This window comes from Oncorhynchus nerka, linkage group LG14 (genome assembly GCF_034236695.1).
Source record: "Oncorhynchus nerka isolate Pitt River linkage group LG14, Oner_Uvic_2.0, whole genome shotgun sequence".
Classification (NCBI taxonomy): domain Eukaryota; kingdom Metazoa; phylum Chordata; class Actinopteri; order Salmoniformes; family Salmonidae; genus Oncorhynchus; species Oncorhynchus nerka.
Window position 1 is genome coordinate 80,703,051 of NC_088409.1, and position 25,857 is coordinate 80,728,907.

Here is a 25,857-nt window from a genome sequence, read left to right on the forward strand (position 1 = left end):
GTAAAAAGCAAGGTAGGAATAAATGAAGATATGAGAAAGGAGGACTATGCACTCTTCAGTGATACTCCAGTTGTAATAGGGTAGCATTGGCTCAAATTGGGAAGTTGAGAAATTTCTAAATTTGGTATCTTTAGAAGTTTTGGAGGAGGTCTGATTACGAGTGTGTGTGTGTAGGTGTACACTACCTGTGCTTTGTGTTGTGGGCTCGTTGGCAGGAATGAAGTCCTCATCATACGAGTCGTCATTAGAGTCATCTCCATCCACAGACGACCAGGCTCTCAGCTTAGCCTCCGCTATGGCAAACTGCTCTGCCACACCTGAAACACACATTAGGTTAGACGTCAATATCACAAACATTCAATACACACACACACAGGTCAGACATCGAGCCCCATCATTGAGTGCCCATGATGACGCCGGCATATGATTTTTGATTGACAGGTCTTTTCTGTGGAAGACAGAGTATATTGATAGACTGACATCACATCAAGATTCTAGACCGGAGAGGTCATAGGTCATACAAACATATAGACATGTTACCTGGATATATATGCAAACACTGGAAATAATTCACACTTACAAAACACCGATACAGTGGCTTGCAAAAGTATTCACCCCAATGGCATTTTTCCTATTTTGTTGCCTTACAAGCTGGAATTAAAATGGATTTGTTGGGGGTTTGTATCATTTGAGTTACACAACTTGTCTACCACTTTGAAGATGCAAAATATTTGTTGTTTGTGTCACAATATATAATATGACAAAAAAACAGAAAACTTAACCATGCATAACTATTCACCCCCCGAAAGTCAATACTTTGTAGAGCCACCTTTTGCAGCAATTACAGTTGCAAGTCTCTTGGGGTATGTCTCTATAAGCTTGGCACATCTAGCAACTGGGATTTTTGCCCATTCTTTAAGTCAAAACTGCTCCAGCTCCTTCAAGTTGGATGGGTTCCGCTGGTGTACAGCAATCTTCAAGTCATACCACAGATTCTCAATTGGATTTAGGTGTGAGCTTTGACTAGGCCATTCCAAGACATTTAAAAAAGTTACCCCTTAAACCCCTTGTATGTTGCTTTAGCAGTATGCTTAGGGTCATTGTCCAGCTGGAAGGTGAACTTTGTCCCAGTCTTAAATCTATGTAAGACAAACAGGTTTCCCTCAAGAATTTCCCTGTATTTAGCGCCATCCTTCAATTCTGACCAGTTTCCCAGTCTCTGCCGATGAAAAACATCCTCACAGATGTTGGGATTGTCTTCTCGGGGTGATGAGGGGTGTTTGTGCCAGACACAGCGTTTTCCTTGATGGCCAAAAAGCTCAATTTTAGTCTCATCTGACCAGAGTACCTTCATGCCTTTTGGCGAACACCAAACGTGTTTGCTTATTTTTTTTAAGCAATGGCTTTTTTCAGCCACTCTTCCGTAAAGCCCAGCTCTGTGGAGTGTATGGCTTAAAGTGGTCCTATGGACAGATACTCCAATCTCCACTGTGGAGCTTTGCAGCTCCTTCAGGGTTATCTTTGGTCTCTTTGTTGCCTCTCTGATTAATGCCCTCCTTGCCTGGTCCGTGAGTTTTGGTGGGCGGCCCTCTCTTGGCAGGTTTGTTGTGGTGCCATATTTTTTACATTTTTTAATCATGGATTTAAATGGTACTCCGTGGGATGTTTAAAGTTTCTGATATTTTTTTATAACCCAACCCTGATCTGTACTTCTCCACAACGTTGTCCCTGACCTGTTTGGAGAGCTCCTTGGTCTTCGTGGTGCCTCTTGCTTGGTGGTAGCCATTGCTTAGTGGTGTTGCAGACACTGGGGCCTTTCAGAACAGCTGTATATATACTGAGATCAGGTGAAAGATCATGTGACACTTAGATTGCACACAGGTGGACTTTATTTAACTAATTATGTGACTTCTGAAGGTAATTGGTTGCACCAGATCTTATTTAGGAGCTTCATAGCAAATGGGGTGAATGTATATGCACGCACCACTTTTCAGGTTTTTATTTTTCAAATTTTTTGAAAACAAGATATTTTGTGCATTTTACTTCACCAATTTGGACTATTTTGTGTATGTCCATTCCATAAGATCCAAATAAAAATCTATTTAAATGACAGGTTGTAATGCAAAAAAATAGGAAAAACACCAAGGGGGATGAATACTTTTTCAAGGCACTGTATGTACAGTCTGTCACACAAATATACAATCAGAAATGAGAGATCTGTCTCAGATCTGTATGTCACACAAACGGCAGGTAGCCCAGCGGGGGGTGGCAGGTAGCCCAGCGGGGGTGGCAGGTTGCATAGCGGGGGTGGCAGGTAGCACAGCGGGGGTGGCAGGTAGCCCAGCGGGGTGGCAGGTAGCCCAGCGGGGTGTGGCAGGTTGCATAGCGGGGGTGGCAGGTTGCATAGCGGGGGGGTGGCAGGTAGCCCAGCGGGGTGGCAGGTAGCCCAGCGGGGGTGGCAGGTAGCCCAGCGGGGTGGCAGGTAGCCTAGCGGGGGTGGCAGGTAGCATAGCGGGGTGGCAGGTAGCATAGCGGGGGTGGCAGGTAGCTCAGCGGGGGTGGCAGGTAGCCCAGCGGGGGGTGGCAGGTAGCTCAGCGGGGGGTGGCAGGTAGCCCAGCGGGGGGTGGCAGGTAGCATAGCGGGGTGGCAGGTTGCATAGCGGTTAGAGCTTTGGGCCAGTAACTGAATGGTCACTAGTTTGAATCCTCGCACAGACAAGGTGAGAAATCTGCTGATGTGCCCTTGAACAAGGCACTTAACCATAATAGTTGATAATGACCACTCTCCGAGGGTGTCTCAGGGAGAGTTGAGATATGCAAAAAAAAAAACATTTCCAATGCACACGTGTATTAATACACACTTGTACATAAAATAGGACCAATATAAAATCAAATCAAAGTTTATTTGTCATGTGTGCCAAATACAACAGGTGTAGACCTAACAGTGAAATGCTCTAACCAATAGTGCAAAAAAGGTATTAGGTGAACAATAGGCAGGTAAAGAAATAACAGAACAGTAAAACCGATTTTAAACTATTGAATGAAAGGGAACCCAATTCTCTTTAAAGTTAACTAAGTCATTGGCCTGCCCCTACCCACTGAAACAGGAATGAAAGAGATGTTACCATTCAAACAAATGTTTCTGTTCGAACATGTATCCCACCTTCATTACCTACTTGGGCCCTGCAACCCACGTTGGCTTGCCGGTCTTACAAAACAGAGAGCTTGCAAGCACAGCTTTTGAGGCATGAAAAGTTCACAACGCTAAGAGCCCTGACCACTCGGTTTTGACGATTAGAGGGTGCATTATCAGGTATTGGAGCATTGAGAGATGACGCACAACAACTGTTTCTACCACGAAACCATGATTCCAATAACCTCCGCAGTCTAAATAACTGTAAAGTACGTCACCATTAACATGACTACCGCTACAATCGACCTGTTCGCTACGTTCTTGCACCCAACCCACAAAAAGCGTCAGAACACAAAGGTAACAAAGGGTTGAAGGACAATCAAAACGTAGACCAATGTTCTCCAGAAGTTCCACTACGTGATGAACTAAAGCGAGAACAATTTGTGAAAAGGGTAAAAGATAGGTCATAAGGACTAGACGGGGAATTACCGGACACCAGGTCCACAGGAATTAACACCCATAGCAAGGACGTTAAAGTTCAAATTTTACCTGTTCTCATTCGAGACCCTATCCAGGACCCGCTTGATCAAGAAACAAGCCCCCGAGCTTTGTCTATAGACTCTGATACAAAGGTTGCGAAAAAAAGGTCAAACACTTCGGTAAAGCCAAGCACACTCAAAACCTGAAAAGTCCATCTGTTTCCACCTTGAACAGAAATGGCACATCACGTCGTTGCGAATGACCACTCCACTCTGTGGGGAATATGTCCACTAAACACGAATCTAAACGCCCATACCTGGAAACAGTCCTGGAGGATTGCTTAACTTGTCATTTTGGGACGACAATATCACTCATCTCTCAAACATGTTTGATGATCTCAAAAGGGCTTTGAAGCCAACTAAACGTTGGTTAAAAGTGGAACGATGCGACACTACACTTTGAGGTCTCACTCAGACTACCTCGCCTCTCACATTGAGAGTCATGCTGAAACTACACTTCCAGGACGTATAGCTCGTTCACCCTGTGTATGTTACCAGCCTCTAAACTGTACCCCTGCTACTTGGAGCAGACTTGATGGATCGGTTACTCCCATTGATGGATTGGAAAACCAACTAGCTATGGTCACAGGCCACAGTGCCTTCTCCACTGACCATACCCACTTTCCCTAACGCTAGCTGCAATGCAGTCATTCATGAGGGGTATCTGTCGAATGCACCCCTTGGGAAAAAGACATTTAGAAACCTCTTGGTGAAGAATCCGATCCAAGGAGATGTTACGATATCGTGACACATTCCATCAGCCAACCTGATAGACCATTCTTTTCATGATTTTGAGCCAGCTGTCTCTGTGAATAAACCACTACAGACTCCCTCGACACCAATTCTGACTGACCTCCAGGCATTGACCTGAAAATTACCTGACTACGTCAGACTCATTCTGAACAAGTTGTAATCTTCCAGGATCCTTGGTTTTCTTCCCTTGACATGCGCGCTTGTGTAAGCATAAATGCACATGCACAACGGAACATCCAATTAGGATTTATGCTAGGATCACTTAAGGGTCCAAGCAAAATACCAGCCTTAGTAGAGTTGAACATTTACTTCTTGGCCTTTGACTCTCCAGCACTCACCAGTTTTCTTCCCAGAAGTCCATAGGTCATCCTTGTAGACTGCCCAAAACTAGTGCCTTACAGCTGTAGACTTATCATATAGTTATCAACTTAGGATAGTGCCTAAGCAACACACCAAGTAGGAAAACCATAGATATGGCATTAGAGACAATGCCATGATAGTCATTTTGCCAGAACATTGGACATATATAGAATACAGTCCAATTAGATGATTTTTGTGTGAACTATATTTTCTATATCTTCGAATGTAAGTATATATATTTCATGAGTGTGTGTGCGTTGTTAACATCTGCCTAAGTTACTGCCCAGATCTTCCAGTCTGGATGACAATCAGACGACGGGTCTGGAACGGCGATCCCAAATCCGGACACCCACTTCCCATCCTTGTGGCAGCATGCCCTGCTGTCAGAGAGCCTACCAAGGTAAACCACCAGAGGGGGGGGAGGCCGCAACGGCGATCACCAACCAGAACATCCCCTGGCCCTTCCTGTGGTACTTTGCAGCTTCCAGGGAACCTACCAAGGTAAACCACTAGAGGGGACCGCAACGGCGATCACCAACCGGACATCAACTGCCCATCCTTGTAGTGGACTGCTCCGCTTTCAGAGAGCCTACCAAGTTTAATCACCAGGAGGGACTGCAACGATGATCTACAAACAGGACATCACCTGGGCTTTATTTTTTATGTTGATTTGTAACATGCAGGATAAACAAGATCCAAACCACCAGGGGGGGAATGTCATGACATTGCCCTCTTTGGGGATAGCGAGTACCATCCCCCTCTTTCTGCACCATCCCCCTCTCTCTATCACCCCCTACCAACAGGCTCTGTTAGGCAGGTCATAAATTCCTTGAGGAGTTCTCTCCTCGTGGCCAGAGTATAAGAGAGTGAGTTTTCACAGAAGAACCTCTTCTCCAGCATAGAACCTGAGAATTGAACAATGTACCGTAATTTCCGGACTATAAACCGCTACTTTATTCCCACGCTTTGAACCTCGCGGTTTATACAATGACGCGGCTAATTTATGGATTTTTCCCGCTTTCACAAGATTCATGCCGCCAAAAAACTGAGCACCGTCACATAATGTGACGTAAATCGAGCGCGCTCAAACTTCCCATCATTCTGATTACGGTAGTAATTTTGTCACCCTCATCATAGCAAAGACACGGAGAAATGCGTATGTGCAGCTTTCAAGTTGAAGGCGATCGGACGGGAGCTTGGCCTTAATGAGTCGATGATAAGACGTTGGAAAGCAGCGTGAGGAACTGACTCAGTGCAAAAAGACAACAACAGCTTTCAGAGGGAAGAAAAGCAGATGACCCAAAGTATTTGCAGCCAATCGACATCAGTGTAAATCGTGCATTTAAGGTGGTGCTCCTTGTTCAGTGGGAGGCTTGGATGACAAGTGGGGAGAAATCCTTCACTAAAACGGGCCGCATGCGAAGAGCAACTTATGGTCAAGTCTGCCAGTGGGTCCTGACAGCGTGGAGCATTGTCAAAAAATCCACTATCATCAACGGGTTTCGAAAGGCTGGACTGCTGCGTGTTGAAGGGGCAGCATGAGCTCAGCGGGGTATTTGCCTCCGGATGAAAGTGACGAGAGCGACAATGAAAACGATCCAACATCGGATGAAGCAATTCTGAGGCTATTCAACTCCGACACCGAAGGAGATGGATGGCTTCAGTGGTTTCAGTGCACAGGAGGAGGAAGATAGTGACCAATGACTTTCTTGGTAGGCCACGGTTTAATTTTTGTTACAAGCCGTGTTTCGTTTAAAGGCTGTGTAAAGTTCATTTGTTTCAATGTACCGTTAGGCACCTGCGGCTTATAGACATGTGCGGCTTATTTATGTACAAAATACATATTTTTCAATCATTCCGTGGGTGCGGTTTATATTCAGGTGCGCTTAATAGTCCAGCAATTACAGTACATGTTTTGGAGAAGGTGTACACGGTCGGGGAAGAATCCAGCTACGACCGTTCTATTTTGTCTAATGTTTGTGAAACTCATGAGAGACAATACAGCCACATTATCATAACACTGTTTACACAAGAGTCTCAGTTATGAGGCTTGCATCTAATTGTTGTATAAAATGAATAAGTTAAAGATTACTATTTGTGAATTTATGTAATGTGATGTTAAACTGTTTAATGAAAGGGAACCCAATTCCCTTTAAAGTTAACTAACTCATTGGCCCGCCCCATGAGCACAAACATTGATCTGGCGTCATGGGACAGTCTTTTTCTGCTCTTCCGAATATAGCCCCCACCTTGGGAATTTATCTTCAGACCAGCTTACCTCGATAACCGAGAGGGATAAGGTTTGAGTAGATTGCAGAATTCTTAACCATACCACGTGGTTAAACTCTGAGACTATCAATACCGACAGAATAAGAGCTACTCTTCGATGCTAATTACTAGTCTGCAGCTAGAATTTATGTACCCGTGAATGCGAGGACCTACAACCGTTAAAACATCTATTCTATAACAACATTGCTGAATGTTACTCTGAACTATCCATTCTAACCACGGGAGAGAGAGAGGGCGGACAAACTCTCCAACAGAAACAAACTTTCCAACAGAGATCACAATGACACACTGAGAGTAAATATATATATTGATTGCAATTATTCCCGAATGAGTGAGCGTTCATGTGCAAAGGATTAGCATTTCAATTGTCATAATTATCAACTTTGTTGGGTGTGTTTTATCTTTCGCGGCCTTCTCAGTCCCTTTGTCTACCAAGCCGTTTTAGCCCACATTCCCCTATCATTTCCTTGTGACCATATCTACTTGTTTGTTAATGTGTGCCTTTCTGTGATTATTTAGTTAGTTAATAAATAAATTATTGAGACAATTGATGTATGGATGACTCATAGTGAAGATTGGGTTCGTGCAGATAACCAACCATTTACGACGTTTGGAATGAGAGTAATGTGAGGTAAATAATAATTAATTAATTAGAAGACTAATTGATCAGATATTAAAATATCTGTAAGTTATATTAGGAAAATTATAACTTTGTAATCTGAATATCTTTCTTGGTGCCCCGACTTCCTAGTTAATTACATTCACATGATTAAGTTAGTTTAATCACATACTAATAATTACAGAGAATTTATTTGATAAAAATAAGTCTTCAGTTTAATGACGCCAAAGACACAACAAACCTTTATTTAACTAGGCAAGTCAATTAAGATCAATTTCTTATTTACAATGATGGCCAAACCCAGACAACGTTGGGCCAATTGTGCACCACCCTATGGCACTCCCAACCACCCTATGGCACTGCCAGATGTGATGCAGCCTGGATTTGAACCAAGTACTGCAGTGACGCCTCTTGCACTGAGATGCAGTGTCTTAGACCACTTCACCACTCGGGAGCCCATTTCACTGTGGCTCAGTCCTAAACTCAGCCTTCACACACAGGAAGTCCTATGACCCATACTGCTAGGGTCTTTTTATTTTGCATTGTTTGTAACTTATTTTGTACATAACGTTGCTGCTACTATCTCTTATGACCGAGAAGAGCTTATGGATATCAGAACAGCGATTACTCACCTTGAACTGGACAAATGTTTTAATGAGTCCAACGTGAAGGAAATAGAGCTTCCCGGAGACAAGGCTCAAATCCCTGTCGTTCGCGTGAAGAAAATACGGAGATACAGGGGCCAAGGTCAGGGTGCCTTATGAGTATTCGTAGGCGAGTGAGTAAAATCACCACTACCATCGGTTCTCTTGGCCAACGTGTAATCACTGGAAAACAAACGGGATGACCTACAGTCGAGACTGTCCTACCAACGAGACATGAAAAACTGTAATATCTTGTGTTTCACCGGCTGAACGACGACACGGATAATATAGAGCTGGCTGGCTTTTCTGTGCATCGGCAGGGCAGAGCAGCTGCGTCTGGTAAGACGAGGGGCGGGGGTGTCTGTCTATTTGTCAATAACAGCTGGGGTGCGATGTCTAACATAAAATCATTCTCGAGGTATTTCTAGCCTGAGGTAGAGTGCCTCATGATAAGCTGTAGACCACACTATCTACCAAGAGAGTTCTCATCTATATTATTCGTAGTCATCTATTTACCACCACAAACCGATGCTGGCACTAACACCTCACTCAACGAGCTGTATAAGGCCATAAGCAAACAAGAAAATGCTCATTCAGAAGCGGCGCTCCTAGTGGATGGGGATTTTAATGCAGGCAAACTTACATCTTTTTTACCTCATTTCTACCAGCATGTCACATGTGAAACCAGAGAAAAAAAACTCTAGACCACCTTTACTTCACACAAAGAGATGCATACAAAGCTCTCCCTCACCATCCATTTGGCAAATCTGACCATAATTATATCCTCCTGATTCCTGTTTACAAACAAAAACTAAAGCAGGAGGTACCAGTGACTCGCTCAATATAGAAATGGTCAGATGAAGCGGATGCTACGCTACAGGACTGTTTTGATAGCACAGACTGGAATATGTTCCGTGACTCATCCAATGGCATTGAGGAGGTTACCACCCCAGTCCCCAGCTTCATCAATAAGTGCATCGACAATATCGCCCCCACAGTGACCATACGTACATATCAAAACCAGAAGCTGTGGATTACAGGGAACATCCGCACCGAGTTAGAGGCTGGAGCTGCCGCTTTCAAGGAGCAGGACACTAATCCGGACACTTATAAGAAATCCCGTTATGCCCTCGGATGAACCATCAAACAGGCAAAGCAGCAATACAGGACTAAGATTGAATCCTACTACACCGGCTACGACGCTCGTCGGATGTGGCAGGGCTTGCAAACTATTATGTACTACAAAGAGAAATCCAGCCGGGAGCTGCCCAGTGACGTGAGCCTACCAGATGAACTAAATGCCTTTTATGCTCTCTTCAAGGCAAGCAACACTGAAGCATGCATGAGAGCACCAGCTGTTCCTGGACGACTGTGTGATCACGCTTTCCGTAGCCGATGTGAGTAAGACCTTTAAACAGGTCACATTCACAAGGCTGCAGGGCCAGACAGATTACCAGGACAGGTACTCAGAGCATGCGAGGACCAGCTGGCAAGTGTCTTCAATGACATTTTCAACCTCTCCCGAGTCTGTAATACCTACATGTTTCAAGCAGACCACCATAGTTCCTGTGCTCAAGAATGCGAAGGTAACCTACCTAAATGACTACCGTCCTGTAGCACTCACATCGGTAGCCATGAAGTGCTTTGAAAGGATGGTCATTACTCACATCACCACCATCATCCCGGATACCCTAGACCCACTCCAATTCGCATACCGCCCCAACAGATTTACAAATGACGCAATCTCAATCACACTCCACACTACCTTTTCCCACCTGGACAAAAGGAACACCTATGTGAGGAATCTGTTCATTGACTACAGCTCAGCATTCAACACCATAGTGCTCACAAACCTCATCACGAAGCTCACGACTCCAACACCATCATTAAGTTTGCTGACGACACAACAGTGGTAGGCCTGATCACCAACAATGACTAGACAGCCTATAGGGAGGAGGTCAGAGACCTGGCAGTGTGGTGCCAGGACAACAACCTCTCCCTCGACGTGAGCAAGACAATGTAGATGATCGTGGACTACAGGAAAAGGAGGACCAAACAGGTCCCAATTAACATTGACAAGGCTGAAGTGGAACGGTTGAGAGTTTCAAGTTCCTTGGTGTCCACATCACCAACAAACTATAAAATGGTTCAAACACACCAAGACAGTAATGAAGAGGGCAAGACAACACCAAATCCTCAAAAAGCTCTACAGCTGCATCATCGAGAGCATTCTTACCGGTTGATTCACCGCCTGGTATGGCACCTGCTTCTGACTGTATATCACTGGGGCCAAGCTTCCTGACATCCAGGACCTATACACTAGACGGTGTCAGAGGAAGGCCCAAAAAATTGTAAAAGACTCCAGTCACCCAAGTCATAGACCGTTCTCTCTGCTACTGCACGGCAAGCAGTACAGGGGAGCCAAGTCTAGGTCCAAAAGGCTCCTTAACAGCTTCTACCACCAAGCCATAAGACTGCTGAACAATTAATCAAATGGCCACCAGGACGATTTACACTGACCCCCCCCCCCCCCCGTTTTCACACTGCTGCTACTCGCTGTTTTTTTATATACGCATAGTCATTTTACCCCTACCTACATGTACAAATGACCTCGACAAACCTGTGCCCGCACATTGGTCTCGGTACCGGTACCCACTGTATATAGATTCGTTATTGTTATGTAATCTTATTGTGTTACTTTTTATTGCATTTTTTACTTTAGTTTATTTAATAAATATTTTCTTAAATCAATTTCTTGAACTGCATTGTTGGTTAAGGGCTTATGAGTAAGCATTTCTCAGTCAGCACGTGACAAATAACATTTGATTTGATTTGTTTCTCATTCTCTTTCGCCATCTTATGCACAAGGTTTACATCCATTCTGCGTGTGTGTGTGCACGCGCAAGCATGTGTATGCTATGGTCCTGCAGAGATTGGCTCCTCTCCCAGACCTGTTTAGACCAGCACACTCCCAGAACACTTTGATGGCCTCTACCCCATGGAACTGTAGCCCTGCACACACACACACAGTACATTCTTCTATACACACTGAAATAAGCTCCTCTTAGTATCGGTCAGGTCTGAGAGCCAGACTCCTGCAGGGGATAACCACTATCCAGGATTGTGTGTGTGCGTAAATGTAGATGGAGATATGTGTGTGTTGGCACGAGCTGGTCCATCAATAGCACAACCCCACCTGGACACAACCCCCTTAGTCTATCCTGAAACACACACACACAATATACAGTGCAGACATAGTCAAAAACATTCCAACACATTTACCATTGTACCCTCTCCCATAATTTAAACTGAATCACTTCGACCAAACAGTCACAATTACACTCTCCCATATACATACACAGCTACATTACATTCACTGTTTTTCACACAACCTGCAAAGTCACCCATGCCCAGCTAATATTCAAAGAGAGCCAGTGACGTAGATGAGGAAGCATGTCAGCACTTTGACCAGAGTCCTGATAAAGTGGACAGGGGTAGAGTGAAGATGTAAGAGGAAGTGAAGGACAAGTGAAATAACCCTGGGGTCAGCTGGATGTGATGGTGGGATCAGAAGGGGGTAGAAGTGTTTGCATGCCTGTACAGTATGTGTGTAAAGGGGGCATATTGGGTGATGGTCAGAGGAGAGGGAAAAAAAAAAGAGTAAAGTTTTAAAAAATGAAAGGAGATGAGAGGCACAGAGAAAAGTGCTCAGTCACACCGTCACTAGCCAGGAGCAGAACCTTACTGTGCAAATTAACCTTGAGAGGTTGCACTGCAGGGGGGGGGGGGGGGGGAGAGAGAAAGAGAGAGAGAGAGAACGAGGGACCTAGACAATGGATAGAGAGACAGATGGAGACCATGCAAAAGAGAGAGGAAGAGAGTGAAAGAGACAAAGAGGGAGGCAGACAGGGACAGAGGACAAAAGAGTGGCATAGAAAGAAGGTGACAAAAAAAAGGAGGGAAAGAGAAACATTCTCAGTCAACTTACCTGTTAAAGTAAAACTAAATTATTGTAATGATAAACTGAGTAGGCCTACTGACCTGCAGCAAAGCGGGCCTCCTGTTCTCCCTCGGTGAGGTCAGAGTAGTTGTTGAAGTCAGACTCCAGAGCTGCGGGGGGTGTCAGTGGGCTTACACCAGCCCTTCCACTCTATCAGGTGGGCCACCCTGCCCTGGGCCATGCCTGTGGGCCGTGTCACATGGTCCTTCATCGCCTGGGAGATGCCTAGATTTCAAAGATTAGAGGGCAAAGGTCACATAAATGTAAAGTGTAAAGAGTATAGCATGCAGGATTTGTTTTGTGTGTGTGTGTGCGCACACACACACACACACACACACACAATCTCGTATTTACCATGTAATGAAGATCTGGCTAATGCCGCAATCTCTTGAATGGTAAGTGCTCTTCTCGATTTTGGTAACATTTCAACGGTGTCTTCAACATTTACCTGTGAAGGAAAAAACAACCATCAGTAAAGGATGACTCATACACTACATTAATGATGACAAGCAGTGGAGGCTATTATACAGATGTACTGTACATGCTATGACTACCAAGAAATCCTTTCAAACTGATCTAAAAGAGCACTCATGTTTTCAAGGTAGAGAAAATACCTCTGTTTGCATTGCTTTTACACTCACATGCACACTGCATGAAAGATATGAAGGGCCATTACAAGATTATTATGACGACAATATGGAACAACCCCCCTATGCTCTACTCTACCCCCTTGGTCTGGTCTGTCCATCCTCTCTACTCTACCCCCTTGAACTGGTCTGTCCATCCACTCTACTCTACCCCCTTGGTCTGGTCTGGTCTGTCCATCCTCTCTACTCTACCCCTTTGAACTGGTCTGTCCATCCACTCTACTCTACCCCCTTGGTCTGGTCTGGTCTGTCCATCCTCTCTACTCCACCCCCTTGAACTGGTCTGTCCATCCTCTCTACTCTACCCCCTTGAACTGGTCTGTCCATCCTCTCCACTCTACCCCCTTGAACTGGTCTGTTCATCCTCTCTACTCTACCCCCTTGAACCGGTCTGTCCATCCTCTCTACTCTACCCCCTTGAACTGGTCTGTCCATCCACTCTACCCCCTTGGTCTGGTCTGTCCATCCTCTCTACTCTACCCCCTTGAACTGGTCTGTCCATCCTCTCTACTCTACCCCCTTGGTCTGGTCTGTCCATCCTCTCTACTCTACCCCCTTGGTCTGGTCTGGTCTGTCCATCCTCTCTACTCTACTCCCTTGAACTGATCTGTCCATCCACTCTACTCTACCCCCTTGGTCTGGTCTGGTCTGGTTTGTCCATCCTCTCTACTCTACCCCCTTGATCTGGTCTGTCCATCCTCTCTACTCTACTCCCTTGATCTGGTCTGTCCATCCTCTCTACTCTACTCCCTTGGTCTGGTCTGTCCATCCTTTGGCCTTACTGGGTGGATAGGAACATTAGCCTGCTGGCCTTACTGGGTGGATAGGAACATTAGCCTGCTGGCCTTACTGGGTGGATAGGAACATTAGCCTGCTGGCCTTACTTGGGTGGATAGGAACATTAGCCTGCTGGCCTTACTGGGTGGATAGGAACATTAGCCTGCTGGCCTTACTGGGTGGATAGGAACATTAGCCTGCTGGCCTTACTGGGTGGATAGGAACATTAGCCTGCTGGCCTTACTGGGTGGATAGGAACATTAGCCTGCTGGCCTTACTGGGTGGATAGGAACATTAGCCTGCTGATCTTACTGGGTGGATAGGAACATTAGCCTGCTGATCTTACTGGGTGGATAGGAACATTAGCCTGCTGGTCTTACTGAGTGGATAGGAACATTAGCCTGCTGGTCTTACTGGGTGGATAGGAACATTAGCCTTCTGGCCTTACTGGGTGGATAGGAACATTAGCCTGCTGATCTTACTGGGTGGATAGGAACATTAGCCTGCTGGCCTTACTGGGTGGATAGGAACATTAGCCTGCTGATCTTACTGGGTGGATAGGAACATGAGCCCAAGCTATTTAGGAGGGATATCACACCTGGCACAAATGACTGTCTAGTTGTGTTTTTCCTGCCGAGGGATGCCCTATACCTGCGCCCAGAGGGGAGTAGTTCAAAGTCTGTGTACAGGGGGTGGCTTGGGTCTAAAATGATTTTGTGAGCCTTGTGGAGGGCCCTGACCTTAAAGATCTCATCCAGGCCTGTCTGTTTGACTCCCAGTACCTTGCTTGCTGTGGTGATAATTCTTCTCAGCATATTTCTCTGGCTGACAGTGGCATTGCCAAACTAACAAACAATACAAAAAGTTAAAATACTCTCAATGAAACTTTTATAAAACAGAATCCGTATAGTACAATTAACATGAAAAGATCCCATCATTTTGAGAAAGTACAGGCTCTTGACTCTTTTTGTCAATCAGGTCTGTACATTTACTCCACTGAAACTTATTGTCCAAGAGGACACCAAGATATTTGTATTCCTCTACAATCTCTATGTTCTGACCTCTGATAGATGTTGCAGAGGTAGGTGTTGTACACTTCCTGAAGTCTATGCATCTCTTTGGTCTTATTGGCATTGAGGACCAAGTGTGATTCGTCACACCACTCTACAAAGTCATTTAGGACCGGGCCATGGTGTTCCTCTTCATCATGCAACAGGCTGATCAAGGCAGTGTCAGCAGAGAACTTAACGAGGTGTCTGTCAGGATGGGAACTAGTACAACTATTAGTGTACAAGATGTACAGGAGTGGGGGACAAAACACATCCCTGAGGAGAGCCTGTGTTGGTGTTGTGTATGTCCGACACGTGGGGACCTATTTTGGCACGCTGTGATCGTTGGCTCAGGAAATCCAGCAGCCACAAAACCCTGACATGGGATTTGGCACCCTCTAGATGTCTGTAGACCATGTTGAGGAGAGTAAGAATGGCATCATCAACTCCTCTGCTGGGCTGATAGGCAAATTGAAATGGTGACGCTGAGAATATGACATTTCATAATTTTCTCACTGCATTTCATTACTAAGGATGTCAAGGCGACAGGGCAGTAGTCATTCAGCACAGAGGGATTAAATGCTTTAGGAATGTGTATAATAACTATGAAATCTAGATATCATGCTACTCCCGTGGTATGGTCTGCAGTGGCATATATTCAGGGATGCCACGGGAAGTCAGGCTTCCCCAAAAAATGAACCAAGATAAAAAGGTACAAAGATCAAATAATGTATCTTTTGTCTCCATGTGTTTTCATAATTTTCCTTCAATTCGCAAGACGCTGAATGTATTTCACCAGAGAAATCATCCGGGTGAGCGAAACAGCACCCCTCTGTCTCCATGACTAGGCCATCCACAGTATCTGATGCTGTCTGGCCATTAACATGGTTGCCGCCTGTAGCACTGAATGCATGGGATGCAATCCAGCGAGCATTTGGCCTCCCTTGATGAAAATAATAATAAAATAATAGCCAATCCGCGTGGAGCTAAACTGAGTGAACTCAACTGTGAATGGTCCTGGTGCACAAAAAAAATATATAAAGGGAAGCCAGTATGGATTTGGTGTCACTCCCATCACAGCACATCAAGAGAAATATGTCATTAACAGAAACAACTTCAATTGTTACATGTTATTGTGTTCTCCTCCGGTGGCTGGCTGGCTGGCTGGCTATAAATAATTGTCCCTTTCCTATATTAGCCATGGATGTGTAGCTAGATGTAGATGACTAATATTAACTAGCTAACGTTGCCCATGAAAGGAAGTTATTCATACTTAGCTTACATTGATTGGACTAAATTCTTTTTGGTATATTTTAGTTGTCACTGTATTAGACTAAGCATAGGTGATTTGATTGAAATGTTGAAGACGAAATGGTGCTGTTGAAAAAGTTGAAGTGGAGGCAAGCTCCTGTTTTCTTTGTGACTTGCGGTAACTCTCAGTGGTTCTAAATCAATAGTTGTTTAATAGTCCGAAAATGTCGGAAACATTAACTTGCTTGACCATGCTGTAGGTCATGTAACCATTACATGCAATATGCTTTGTGGGCTTCACCGGACAGAGGTTGCTCTCCCGTTTTGTAATGGAACAAAGGTGTGGTTGAATTTATTCTGCCACTGTGTCATCTTGTCTCAGTTTTAGGCCTATATATCACGGTCTCAAGGCATATAAACTTAAAGGTTATAGAAAAAGCAATGCTATTATCACAACACATAGATTGCAATATGGCTTTTTTTACTGGCTTGGCTTCCCAAGTGATTTTACCCCACGCACCGCTACTGATGGTCTGCTCGTCCTGTAAAGTCACACCACAGACTTTGCATCTGGTGTTGACACGCGCTTTTGTTCGCCATCGCTTTTTATAGCCTAGCTTGGTCCGCGTGTTTATGTCGACAGCTAGCTGATCCCATGGCAAGCTTGTGCATTGCTAATTCATGACGGTAGAATCATTAGCAACAGAAGCAAAACACAATGACAGTTTTTGGAGCGCTCTAAATACTGACAATTTTAGAAACAGACCTGAGGCAGAGGCCCCGCGAGCTCAGATGTTCACGCGCTGGCGATTATATCAACCACTATTGAGGCGTGATAATCCTCTAGCGCCGCAAAGGAGAGAGAACGAGAAAGACGAGCTCCCAGATCACTGAAGACAATCTGAGAGATATGTATTGCATGCCATCGCGTTTCACAAGACCCCGGGGGCCACTACAGTTTACACCACCGTCACCCACTCTACCTCTTCACCCACTCGGCGGCATTCATCCCAACACAGACGGATGAAGAGGAATAGGTTGCAAAACACCAGGTGCCAGAGTGACGTGAATATAGCGACAGGGAGACACAGCAATGCCCTACCACAGGCTTTCCAGCACTGGGCAGCTCTGCTCCAGTTCCTTTGAATTGAATACGCTGAATATGAGGCATTTCCGCAAGTAGGCTATGCTGTAACATGATATAACAAAAACAAACGCACGCGCGCACACTGGCTGCACGCACAAATACACCCACATACACACACGCAAATATTGCATGCAAGAAAGCATCCTTAGCTACAAAATCATTGACATCAGTGAAATGTCATACCAGTGTTCCTTCATCCGTGACAACGCCCCTTATTTTCTCGCAGAAGAGCAGCTTCTCCATGGAACATAGGATGAACATCGATTCCTTCTTATCTAACATGCCACACCAATGCTTATGTGGTGTCCTCGCCTCCTCGTGACCCTATGCATGTGCTTCGACAACGGTTTTCTGTTAATCAACTTTCTACCAAAGGAGAATTGCTATAGATTACGTCACATGCACCACGGATAGCCACAATACCGTTTCATTTCTGCTGCAGCCCTTTGTATTTTACTCATTGTCTCAATCTAGCTATACGTTCATATGTTCCTCTGGAAGCCCAAAGCCTCAAATGCTTTCTATAGGTTTCAGAGGCGACACTGTCTGGTCTACAAACAGATGCGTCGTCTATATAGCTTGTTGAACGTGGAGAGAGGACGAGCCGACACACGTGCACTCGCGGAGCATCCGTCTGGCAACCGGCATGCATGCACCGATCTGCGACAAGTGCCTGAAGGGTCACCAAGCGGAAAACACGCATAATGGCCCTTGCCGTTCTATTCCAGCTCCGAGATATTCAATAGAGCCAAGAAAATAGGAGAGACGAGAGGGGAATGTTTTGGCGGTGCTAATCATCTCCTCGTTCCTGCAGCCACGCGCTGGCTCATTGCGACGTCTAGATGGTGCGCACTGATCGATGAGATTAGACGGATTCATTATTAGCTTTGAGTGAATTATTCCAGCAACCTTCTATTTACTTCTCCATAGCCTGCAGAAGACTGTCAATAGCGAGAGATAATATGGACACAATTAAATAGGCATATACAATCTGTGAGCCGGTTCATTGCAGAATTGTTTCCACCTCTGGATAGGCCTATACATGAAATTGTTTAGATATAGCCTAATCATTATAAAATTGTGCCATTCAGTAATAATATTTATAAATCGTGACAGAGAGCTACTCCGAAAGGAACAATCAAGTCAACCCAATGTCAACGTGGCACTACGACCAACCTCCGTGTACAAAGCCAGGCAGTCAGTCAGAAGTGCTGAGCCGCTGCCGACCCAACCGTCCAAATCTCCTTAGTAGAGCTGTTTAATTGCATTTATAGGCCAAGGCAAAAAGGCATTACTTTCAGTGCCACTGAGATTCCCATTTGAAAGCTGAATTAAAAATTAATTGCTCATTACTTTGAATGACTTCATATAATAATTAGAAAACTAACTGGTGAACATTTAATGAAAACCAAAATGAAGAAACCCAAAGCGGAATCACTCGTTAACGACTTGGACGGCTTAGTTAATTAGGTAATTATTAAACCAGAAAAGGTTGAGAAAATAATTTTCTGCTTCACATCGCGAATTACTACTGACTTCGAAGATGACTCAATTCAGAGCTAGGCTACCATCAGCTGTGATTATTTGGGTGCCCTTTCGGTCTATTATCGGCGATCCCATTGCATTAGACAAAATATACACATAAACGAGCAACACTAGGGTTTATCTAATTGTAGTTAAAACATATAAGCATATTGGTGATACAAATGTTCCGTTCAGAACTGCTGCTTTAGGCTGATGGAATATGATGTAAACGCACCCATTATAACAGAGATGAAAAATGATGTTCCACCTCATGCAGCGCATTATCGAGTAAACAGTATACGCCTAATCAATAAGCATTCCTCCAGTGAAAACATCTCCTGTGATAGAGGGTCGCGCATGAATACAGTGTATGACAGCTGTAGCTGGGCGGCAGGGCCAGGGGACGCTGAAGTGTCAAGTAACTGCGGACGGAGACAAAAAAAAGGGTGAAACTGAGAATCAGCACCTCGTAGTGGTCCAGTGTCTCTAGGGGCGCGTGGCGAATGTGTCTGCGAGCCAAGCAGGTCCGCGTGTTCCCCAAGAGCGCCAGGTCAGACACAGAGTTTGCTTCGCTCCAGTCCACGCGCAACATAGGACTGTCGACCGCCACTGTCGAAAGGAGAGAACGTAGGTAAACGGCAAATCACCATGCCAACCCTGCCTAGAGAGGGACTAAGCATCCACTGCGGGGGCTAACCCAGCGGTAGCGTTTAGAATGCTCTGCGGGCCCTATGTGGTATCTCAATGCAGTGTTCCTTAGAATAGGCCAACTATTAACCCCAGTTAAAACAAATTTAAAATAGTAATGAAAACGACAGGGTGCACTTGAAGTGAGATACCACGGGAGGCTATGGGAGGGGACTGTCCTCGTGCACATCCACTTTGCAGTCATGCCACATCATGCCACATCATGCAGGCAACACAGACTAAGCTACAAGGAGGTCAGTGTAGGTTAGAGGGGGCCAGTGCCCATCCCTGCTAAGCAAATAAAGCAGATATAATTGCCATCTCTTTATGACAAAATACACATTTTATGTTCTACCCAAACACCCCTCTACCTGGCTGCATGCATTTCAACCGCCCTCCATTATGAATGAGTGCCAAGGCACTAACCAATAGGCCCAAATGGAAGAGAAAAAAAAGACTATGGGCACGTTGTGCTCTAGCGAGCTCAAATGCCACCATCCCTTCAACCAGCTCGGGCTGGAATTGGCACCGCGAAAAACTTAATTGAATAACAATTCAGAGAAATAGACCTAATATATTTCTTTAAAAATAATAATTTCGAAAAATAGTATTTACTTCAATTATCCTTAGAAATATACAGTGCGCGTGCTTTTGTTTTTTTTGCACGTGGGAAAACTTTCAAAAACTAAATAGATCGAATTGGCCTTGTTGTTTCTTATACGCTTACGTCATCACTTGGCACAATGGCGGTACTCCTTAGGTAATCGTTTCCACCAGTCGTTAAATACATAAATGATACATATTGTATTTAATTCTATTTGTTAAACTTATCTCTGAAGGATGGACCAAGATTGCAAAACTTAAGCATGGAAATGCCCTATAGGTGTTTCAGCACTTGGACAGCTTCTAGTCTCCAGTGCAGTGTGATCGCTGTTTTCAATGGATAGGCTTGTGGGGCTGAGTGCAACATGACTAGATAATCAACCATGCAAGTGCCAATAATGAATGACAAGTGCCATTTAGTATCAGTTGATTACAAAAACCTCAGTCTCTACTGGATATTTCCTTTCAGTAATCAGAGTGGGTCTATAATGTCAAAGGATAACTTCTTTGCTTTCCTCTCAAGAGAACAGTTTCTAGTTACAGCATGTGAAAAGAACTCTTCTTCGCTCGATTAGTCGCCGCACCCATCTCTGATATTACGCCCAATATATCTGGCCTCATCACTTACGAGCTCAAGTTGCTCGCGCCAGGAGGATTCAATATCTGCCATTTAATTGGATGTGTTGGGATCAAATGCCTCGGGGTGTTTTGTATCTTGGAATCCATGGCTGGCTCGCTAATTAAAGTATTGTTCGGATAGGTGATGGATCCACGCGCTGTTTGGTAAATTAGATTCATGGAAGGGGCTTGGAAGGTGTTGGTTTGTCATTTGACCCGGTGGCTCCCTTTTGATGTGTGTTGGTTTCCAACCCTCACACATACAGATTGCTTTGGGGTAGACGAGACATGTAATGCCCACTCTGTTACCCCCCTGGATCACACACAGAGAGACACACACCTCATTAACCGTTTCTATGACGACGGAATCGACTTGATGCTGAGATCGTGTTGGTGAGAATTAGCAAACCCATAACACAAAAAGCCTACCAACCCGCACTACCGCCGAGCTAAATGGCAATATTTAGATGTCTAATATCTGCCATGTAAACAATGATTTTCACTTGCCTCTGGAATGACAAATGGATCAGGTTATGACCTTTTTTTTAAATCACAGTAGTAGCCCCACAACACAAACAACATGTAGGCCTACTGTAGCCTAATGATATAAGACCTTAAATAAACAAATGAATCAAAGGCAATACCGCATCCCATATGTGATCGTGTCTCATGGCAACCTCGATGATTCCATAAAGTCCCTGGTCCACAGAGAAATGCAATGAGGACCAATCTGTAAAAAAAATAGGACGAAATAAAATAAAAACAGATTCAAAAGCCTATGTAGCCTAGAGAAAACTACGGGGGGGGGGGGGGGTAGAGCGTTGTAATCATATAGGCATAGCCTAGGACTTTTGTCGATTGTCTTCTTACAATCGGCAAATTGAAGGGCTAACGACGTCAGGTCGTGCAACCGTGTCTATGCGGCCGCGTGTATCAAAAGAGAGCGGAGCACCAGGAAATGAAAGGCTCGCGGACATCCGTCATATTTGCATAATTTTTTTATTTGCTCTATGCTATATCTTTTATAGTTCATGTATGCTTTTTTATCCACCTAGCCTTAGATATCAGTGTATTTTAAATGTACATGTATCTGCTTGAAGAGCAAGTGTCTATTACGCTTTTAGGTGTCTTGCTTTCTGTCGTTGTCGTGGAAACAATACATAGACCATGGCCGTGCGCGTCCTGTCTTCCCGGCTCACTGAAAGACTTAAGAGGAAATCAACATAATTATGTCAAGGCGAGCTGCGTGGTGATGTCATCTACATAGAGTTATAATGGGCAAACAACTGGGTCTTGTCTTGTAGCCTACAACAACGACAGGACTCTGTAGGCTATTACTGGGGTGACACTGACAGCCATGCACGACACAGAACGCTACAAAGACAGAACGCTTGAAGCAGCCCATCTAAGTCAGTAGTATGGACAGCAATATGATTACATTGACATGTCACAGTCCTGACAAGTGCTGATAGGCGCTCTGGCGATGGTAGCACATTAGCCTACAAGTCACTATCAAGGGTCTGAAGGAGCAAATCATTGATAAGCAATTAGGGGGGCTGGCTTCCAGATTTATATGCATATCAAATAGATCATCACTGGTTTGTTTATATTGCTAAAAAATATTGTATTTCGCTTGCTGTGTGTGTGTGTGCGATTACATGGTTGTTTGCACTGATGGATGGATGTGGGGAGAGCGTGTGATTTATCGCTTCTGCAAGGCCCCATCAAATTAATTCCCAGGAAGGAGCGAGGGATCGTTCGGTGGGAAACACCATTGAAGAGGAGACGGGAAGGCACGTAGAGCTTCATCGACTAGGCGGACTGAGACCGAAAGACTGGCAGAATATTGTAAACAACAAGCGGGAGAACATGACAACTGCGGTGTCAACCGAGGAAGCTCATCAATCGGAAATAGCAAATCAGTCTGTGGGCTATGTAGCCTATTTCCCAACACAGTGATATATTTTATTCAAATTATGCGTTTCCGAACGAGGGTAGCCCCCTATTTCTTAAAAATGACTAATTACAGCTTTAGTCAATTCAACGATGTTATGCTGAATGACGGCTATAAATCCATGTCTGTAAGAATAGCTCTTGTAATAGCCCAGATAACATCACGACAGAAAGCGTAGATAAGAGCAATATGCTGTCTTACCTTCCAGCTAAACTGGGTCAATGCGGTCAAAACCATGGTGCCGGCCGGAAGAGTCTTGTCATTCAAACATAAAACCTTCAGCTCCGCATCCTTTAACAGCAGAAAAAGCACTTCACTCTCTCCTGCCTCGCGCGCCCAACAAAAAGATATGAGATCAGCTCTCGCGGCATCTTGATGCTAGCACTCCATCCTCATCTGCTGCAGCTTCTCCAGAAGAAAGCTCCCGTCCCTCCCTATTCTCAACTGATTGAATATTGTCAACATATTTCTGGTCAATTTATAAATCTCTAATCTCAAAGATGAAAGCAAGGGTTACAGTCTAGTTCAATACACAAACGACTCATTGCACCTCTTATATTTTCCGTGCACAAGACTTCACAAGCAGCCCAATTTACACAATTCCATGTATGCACAAATCAGGCTGTCTGGGACGTGCTTTTAGGATCACAACAAAATTGAAGAACTCTTACCAACTGGCGTTTTGGAACCAACACAGCCCATTTTCGCTTCTTAGACGAGTAGCCTAACCCACACCCGTTTTCTTTCTGCAAAAACGACCTGAGCGTACCTTATAGATCTGAAGTCTCTCTCTCCCGGGAGTCTTCTCTGGGTTCCGCAAGGATACCGCGTGCTGCTCAGACCCCTCGTGTGACGCCGAGGGCGGGGAAAAGTCCAGCACGTTCGTCCCCGTTTTCACTTGCTTTTTGTTACTGTTTTGCTTGCTTGCAAGTTCTGCATTTTCATCATGGCTTCTGTGTAGTCTTTGTGCAGTTTTACTATTACAAAATTAATCTACCTGTTTGTAGCCTAACCGAACCCCTCTCTCCCTACGTCACTGAGGGAAGGATCGATGCTGGTGTTTCAGCACCACGGCGGCTGGACAGCGCACGTCTGCTTGGGCTACGAGGCGGCGGCAGGAGCATTGGCTTTACGCTCCGCTGGTGGAGGTTCCCCCCTCGTTGTCACACGCCAGTGAAATCCATACACCAGCAAGGGGTCGCCCCACGTTCTTCGTGTAGCTCTAGCCTACTAGCGTCACTTGGCCTTGGCTAGCAGAATAGTTGCAGGTTGCATTAGTATAAAAATCCGAAAACTGACTTTATACACAAGGCTGAGTTTCCACCTCCCTTTTCGCTCTACTGGACGCGGAAAGAGAGCTGATTGGAGGATGTCACAGTGGAAGGACCAGCGCATTTCAGAAAGGGGAGGGGGTAGAAGTGGAGAAATAAATAGTTCGGGATTTATGTTCTCAATTCAAAGTTGCATTTCTCAGCAGATGCGATTTTAGTGAGGGCCGATGAAAGCCCACTGAGATAACTTATTACAATTTGTTCAACTGATCTAACTCACCTCCTGTGGGTAGGGTCTAGTTAAATATGCAAGGCCTGATTAAAACTTTACAAGCATAGCTTTTAAAGATGAAAGCTTATAATTGTCCGGCCTGGCAAAATGCAACACTTAGGCATTTCACGAAAGAATCCGGAATCAGGAGTACGTTTTGGTTATTCTCGTATTTATGCCGACATCTTAGGGACAAAGACCACTCTCCCCCCTATTTGGTTATTCAGTGTGTGAAAAGTGAAATACATAGCTACGGCCAGTCGGCAGGTGGTCAAGACCATACATAGACAGGCTATCAGTCAATCACATTTACTTATAAAGCTATTTTTACAACAGCAGTTGTCACAAAGTGCTTATACAGAAACCGCGCCTAAAACCCCAGAGAGCAATGCAGATGTAGAAGCCCTGTGGCTAGGAAATACTCCCTAGAAAGGCAGTAACCTAAGTTATGTGCTTTGCATATTGCTAAGCCTTTAGACCATACTTAGCCTTGCCTTATACTAGGCAATGGGATATAGGTGACACGACGCACAAAGCATTTAAAAAAGTAGGCCTGCATGCATTGTAACATCTCCAGTCCTCTTCTCTCTTAAACGCCCACCATGACGCTAAACATAGCTCGTTCGAGCTGCTGCTGACCCACGTACTCACTTCTTCTAATGCGCCTGCCTGACATTATCGTTTCACAGAAAGCGTTCGTATGAGGTGCAGCTCCTACCAGGGATCTAAAGGGGTGAAAAGTAAAAAATAACCTAGATAAATGCGCGGTGTTTCGATGGAAATGAGAAAATAACGCAGTGAAGCTCCACAACCTTCGGGTCTGTGACTTAATCAGGCCTGAGTAATGAGGAAACTCCATATGTGATACTATAGTGTATTGGACAGAAGTATTGATGTGAGAAGGAAGGAAGGAGGACACAGTAATGGTATTTCGCTCTGTATCTCTAATATATGGCCTACTAATTTTCTCTCACTCACATACTCGCACAATTTGCAGGGGCATTTGGAAAGCTTTGTTGGAGGGGTTCTAATAGACGTATCAGGATGACTAAAACAACAGCAGCAGGTGCATGGCTAGCGTACATCGCGCTGTGGTGGTCTACCTCTCTGCCCTTCTCGCTCTGGAAGCGAGGAAACGTTTGCGATCGTTTATTTTAAAAATCACTAGCTCTAGCCAGGTGAAACCTCTCACAGTTATTATGGACAGCCAACGTGGTGCGGTGGAATTGAGCTAAAAGCGGTCAAAATAGGCGTACATACTCAGATTCCACCCGTGGCAAGTTATACCAATACTAAAGTCTTTACAGCACCGCTGTAATTAGAGCAGTACAAATACATGTTTTGCCATACCCGTGGTATACAGCATTAAGGCCTCGAACCACCCAGTTTATGATATGATTTTAGTGGCAAAGCAGAATACAAAAATAAAATTGAGGCACACTCCCAGCCGCAAGTCCAATAGGTATATCCTCTGGCGTGTTGATGCCCTCTGTAGGATATCCATATCCAGAATCGTTTTGCAGTGCATGGTGATCAAACAGGTTTCCTGTTATATTCATCAGAGGTGTAGGGAGGGTGAAGACTGAATATAACATATATATCATTATACAGATGATTAACAAAACGTGTACATCAGTAGTCATATCTTGTTTTTTTGTGGTAAAAAGTATGTGACTGAAAAAACTTCACTTTTGACAGGTTTTCATAGACATACCTCGTCC

The 25,857-nt window shown here is 44.7% G+C and overlaps 1 protein-coding gene across 1 annotated transcript in view; it reads right to left on the reverse strand.

Moving 5' to 3' along the window:
- Positions 1-23,569, reverse strand: part of LOC115141956 (protein FAM131A-like) — a 30,355-nt gene extending 6,786 nt beyond the window's left edge. The window contains 5 exon segments of the mRNA XM_065000479.1: positions 186-317; positions 12,379-12,454; positions 12,456-12,562; positions 12,692-12,785; positions 23,364-23,569. Coding sequence (XP_064856551.1) covers positions 186-317; positions 12,379-12,454; positions 12,456-12,562; positions 12,692-12,761 — 385 coding nt within the window. The 5' untranslated portion in view covers positions 12,762-12,785; positions 23,364-23,569.
- Positions 23,570-25,857: the final 2,288 nt, after the last annotated feature.